This window comes from Triticum dicoccoides, chromosome 3B (genome assembly GCF_002162155.2).
Source record: "Triticum dicoccoides isolate Atlit2015 ecotype Zavitan chromosome 3B, WEW_v2.0, whole genome shotgun sequence".
In the NCBI taxonomy this organism is placed as follows: domain Eukaryota; kingdom Viridiplantae; phylum Streptophyta; class Magnoliopsida; order Poales; family Poaceae; genus Triticum; species Triticum dicoccoides.
Window position 1 is genome coordinate 233,146,010 of NC_041385.1, and position 5,101 is coordinate 233,151,110.

Genomic DNA, 5,101 nt, shown 5'->3' on the forward strand with positions numbered 1-5,101 from the left:
GCGCCCACCTCTCCTCCTCTAGACCTGGATCTGCGCTTCCTGTCAGCATCTCTTCGAGTCGTAACTGGCTGGACTAAGATGTAGGGTTGGCCCACGCCGCCCCAATCTCGTCGCACCCCCAATCAGGAGGACCCCTATCATCTGTAGATATTCTTCACGCGATTCAAAATTTAATTTAATTTAATTACATGCGGGGATGAGCAAGGGGAGCGGATGTTGAGGAGAGAGGAGGTGCCTAAGGTGGTGTGGCGGTGGTTGAAAGTTTGTGTGCGATGAGACATCGCCCTGCTGTGTTTCAAGACCATATCACCAATTTGTAAGTGATACAGATACCACATAATAATTTGGTTGATGCGAAGAAAAGAGAACAAATAAGAGATGTATTGACAGTGTTTATAATTTGTAAAAAATAAATAAATTAAATTCACATAAAAAATAACTTACAAGCTACAAACAGTACGTGGACGTGCACTAGCGACAGCAGATGTCTGGACTAGTGTACAAGGCTAGCGCGCATATGGTCGACTAGTAGAAGTTGACGGAAGACGTGTAAGTGTCGCCGAACTTCCAGTATGCCGGCGCCACGTTGTACGCCGTGACGGACCTGCCGTCATCCGTCTGCACCTGGAACGACAGGCTCTGGCCGGTGAGGTAGCCGTTGCTCTGCCAGTTAGAGCCCCAGTTGCGGCTCATGGGCATCCAGTCTGTGTTGGAACCCTTCACCGACGCCGCCGACACGGCGCCGCTTCCGCCGACGTTGCTGATGAGGACCAGATCGAAGTAGTCATGGCCGGTGATGGAGAAGCGGATGCCGCCGTTCCTCCGCGGGCACGCCGTCCTGGCGTACTTGATGGGCACGAAGCCGGCCTGGTACACGGCGATGGTCTCCCAGGCGGGCTGGGACATGTCGAAGTGCTGCCGCGGCGGGTTGCACCAGCCGCCATTGTCGCTTGGCTGGGACCAGTTGGGCGGGCAGAAGTTGGTGGCCGTCACGGTGATGGACGTCCCCGGCTTGCACGACTGCGTGTGGTAGGCGTCGCAGGTGATGACGTAGCACGCGCCGCACGACTTGCCGTCGCCGTACAGCGTCGCGCTCAGCGCCGTCGAGTTGGTCCCGTACCCGGCGTCGTATAGGTTGCCGTAACCGCACGATCCACCTGCATATGCAAGAAGCAACAATTGTCTAAGAATTTGTTCCCCGATTCAAATCCTCGGCCTCGGTTGATAACCTTTACTCTCATTTTGAAGCAAAACTGGAATAATGAGTATCTGTGCAGAATCAGGGAACGGTTACGTACCCATTGTGCCGGACGCGTCGCCGCCGCCATAGAACGTCGCGTTGGCCGGCGTCCAGTACTGCTGGGCCGGTGAACCCCCGAGCTGTGACATGCACACGCCAAGAAACAACGCCAGGATCGCGAGATGATTCTCCATGTTTGCCAGGACTAACTCTGCTTCAGCAGGTGGTTCTCTGATTAAACTTCAGCTCTGTTGCGACCTAGAGTGTGTTCTATGGTGCTTGTATAGGCAACGGCCGGCGAGCTGATGGGAGTTCTGTTTCCGTCCCCCCCGCCAACGGACGATGGTTGACGAAGATCACAGATCATGCATGGTTGACGAGGATCACTGATCATGCATATGTACTACTCCTACGTAGAGTGCATGTGGCCTCATTTGTTTACTGGATTAATGGTGGGTCATGCATGGCATGGCAGATCACGCAGACGCATTATGCACCTAGCGGCTGGTTACTAATAATCCAAGATGGTTTCCGATAATATATTAGCATAGAGGATGGTGAATATCTGGGATGGGGCATTATCGACGAAATAGGGGCATTATTAATCCTGGTAGTTGTTCCTTGGAAGCGAGTTCCAGTTCTTGTGATGAGTTTGTGATCACGAGAGCGCCCATGCATTCTCCATATCCCGTAAAATTCGACCAGTCCGTGACGCCTGTCATTTTTATGTAGCCATTGGTCCTCGCAGATTCCGGAGTTACATCGAGTACCTGAGTGAAAATAATGGAGGAAAAAAAACACGCCTGCCGGGGACAACAGATGACTCTTGAGAAAGGAGAGTTCTTTGCTGGAATAAATTTAGTTTTTGCAGAATTTCTTCTACAACCATTGCAAAAATGGACAGCGTTTTATATACTCCCCCATCCTAAAATTAAGTGTCTTGAGCTTAGTACAAATTTGTACTAGAGCTAGTACAAAGTTGAGACACTTATTTTGGGACGGAGGGAGTATATGCAGAAAGAATGAAAGATCTCCCTCCGTAAAAAAAGAAAAGAAAAGAGAAGAATGAAAGATCTCCGTATACTCATACGCGATCTGCTATTCTCTGTCACATGCATGATACATTCAGCTTAACAATTGATCCTCTTCGCGCGTTCTCCTCAATGGGCTTCCGGGCCCCCCATCAAGCACGGCCGCGGGTTTCGTCAAGGGGACTCAATTTCACCTCTACTGTTCGTCCTTGCAATTGACCCCCTTCAACATATCCTCGACATCGCAACCCACAAGGGCATCATCCATAGGATACGCGGCCGCGGCGTCATGATGAGAACCTCCCTCTATGCGGACGACGCGGCCATCTTCATGGCCCCAATCAAGCAGGACATTGATAACCTCTCAGTCTTCCTAAGGGGTTTCGGCGAGGTGACAGGACTCTGCACCAACTTCCGCAAGAGCTCGGTTGTGCCCATTCGATGCAACCACCTTCCTCTGGAGCATATTCTGAGTAGCATTCCGGCGACCCGCGCCGCTTTTCCAATCAAATATTTGGGCCTCCCGCTCTCAGTTCGACAACTTCGGAAGGTCGACTTCCAGTATCTTGAAGACAAGGCGGCCGGAAAATTAGTAACTTGGGAGGGACAAAGCATCACAACTATTGGGCGCACTACCCTTGTCAGATCGGTCATCACCTCTCAAGCGGTCTTCTCCATCACATCTCTCATTGTGCCACAGGGCACACTTCATAATATCAACAAGATTGAGAGGGCCTTCCTCTGGTCAAGGTCGGACAAGACGACCGGCGCAAAATGTAAGGTCAATTGGGACATGGTCTGCAGGCCTACGATCTATGGAGGCCTGGGCATCCTCAACACCGACAAGTTTGCTCGGGCCTTGCGACTAAGGTGGCCATGGTACGAATGGAAGGAGCCTACCAAGCTTTGGGTTGGCTTGGGCAACCCGTGCACCGAGGAAGATATGGATTTCTTCTATGCCTCCACCACAATCATCGTTGGCAATGGTGCAAAAACACCGTTCTGGGACTCCTCGTGGTTGCTTGGTCGCAAGCCCAAGGATATTGCCCCTCTTAGTTTTCAAGCCTCAAAAAGGAAGAGATCGACGCTTCGTCAGGCCCTTCGAGGGAACGCTTGGATGACCCACGTCAAGCATGACACTATTGTCTCGGTCACACACATCCGGAAACTTTTCTCGCTTTGGGCTCTTGTGCATGACTTCCATCTTGACGATCACGTTGAGGACGATATTGTTTGGAAACATGCTGATGATGGGCAGTACTCGGCGGCCACAGCATATAAGGCGCAATTCCTTGGCCTGACGCACTCGCCCATTCATCACATGGTTTGGAGAGCTTGCCCCCCCCCCCCTAAGGTTAAATTCTTCGCCTGGTTGACCTTGCAAGACCGGAACTGGACCGCCGACCGGTTGGAGCGGCGTGGTTGGGATAATTGTGGGCTTTGCCCGCTTTGCAAACGTGAGCAAGAATCGGGCATCCACCTCTTCGTCAAGTGCCGCTTCTCCATTAGGCTCTGGCGATCGGTCATCGACAAGTTTGGTCTTGTGCACATGGACACCTCCAATTGGCACCTTGAGGATTCCATCATGCAATGGTGGGATAGAAGGACCGACATGCGAAACCCCAATAGACGAGCGATGGCCTCCCTCACCATGCTCGTCTCTTGGATTATTTGGAACGAGAGAAACGTGCGGGTGTTTCGCAACAAGAGTGCGCCGCCGCCTATCCTGCTCCAAAATATCGTGCTCGAGGCAAAACTATGGGTTACGGCAGGTGCTAAGAAACTAGGGCGTATTGTTGTACGAGAGTAATTGCCATGCCGTTTTGCAAGGGCGCTTGTAAAAACTCTGAACTCTATTCTCCTCTTATTTAATGGATGAGGCAAATCTTTTGCCTCCGTTTTGAAAAAACAATCGAGTAGTTCAGACACGACGCAACTGCAAATGAAAAGCTCCTCCCATTCACTCATTAACTTGTCCTGAGTTTTGTCCCGTAACCTCCCAAGTGATCAGCAAACGGGCAGGAAGATGTTTACCTCAATCATTTGATGAAGATACGGATTCTTGTATCATCCCTTAACATTCTGACTTGAACCATTTAATTCAACTGCCATCGGCTGCGGAAATCATCTATGACATGATTAGAGCTGAACACAAAAAGATATAGCCAGCGTCATTATGTGATCTATGTTTACAGATAGAATCTTCATTATCTTCCATCGAGATCACCGAGGTAATAATATATACGGTAATGCTATCTCGCAGGGAAGGATCTCCCAGCAAATGCACTCGCAGCCGTTTGATCGGGAATCGGGATCAATCAGGATCAAACCAAGGCACTTTAAAAAGAAATTGTCTTCTTTACCGTGAAATTGTCATGCTTATCTGAAGAAATTGCCACACCCTACAATTAACTTGCCACGAAAACAGTTGTCATCACCCCCAGCAAACATTCGCCAGCTAAGAGGGTCCTTAATATAGTGTGTTATCCGCACCAACTTGTTTTCGTTTTTTCTTTTGTTTCTTTTTTGAAAAAAAGTTAACGGCGATGCACACAGTCATTCTTATTAGTTATTAAGCAACATATAAACCAAAAGCAACAACCTAATGGATTCTGTAGGTCATTGACATACGAGAATCACCAAGAAGGTACATTCACGTGCTTAGCTGTAGAATCACAAGCAGATAGACCAATGCAACTTAGAAAAAGCAAGTCTGAAACTTAGCTTCTTCCTCTGCCTCTTCTTGTGGGAAAAGAAAAATGTTGAGGGCGAGCCAGATATTCATTGATGAGGAACCCAGTCAATTGTTGTGTTCAGTCATCCACCTGGG

At 49.5% G+C, this 5,101-nt stretch overlaps 1 protein-coding gene across 1 annotated transcript; it reads right to left on the reverse strand.

The window, feature by feature from the left end:
• Positions 1-406: 406 nt before the first annotated feature.
• On the reverse strand, positions 407-1,494 carry LOC119281187 (expansin-A9-like). Its single transcript, XM_037561784.1, has 2 exons — positions 1,299-1,494; positions 407-1,157 (listed from the first exon to the last, which is right to left on the reverse strand). The coding sequence occupies exons 1-2, from the start codon at positions 1,432-1,434 to the stop codon at positions 526-528; spliced, it is 768 nt and encodes a 255-aa protein (XP_037417681.1). The 5' UTR covers positions 1,435-1,494; the 3' UTR covers positions 407-525.
• Between the last annotated feature and the right edge of the window lie 3,607 nt (positions 1,495-5,101).

Excerpts from the sequence above, each read along its gene's own strand:
- LOC119281187 (XM_037561784.1), bottom strand. The coding sequence starts at position 1,434 with ATGGAGAATCATCTCGCGATCCTGGCGTTGTTTCTTGGCGTGTGCATG. Across the intron at positions 1,158-1,298 it reads CGACGCGTCCGGCACAATGG|GTGGATCGTGCGGTTACGGC; the intron begins GTACGTAACCGT and ends TTGCATATGCAG.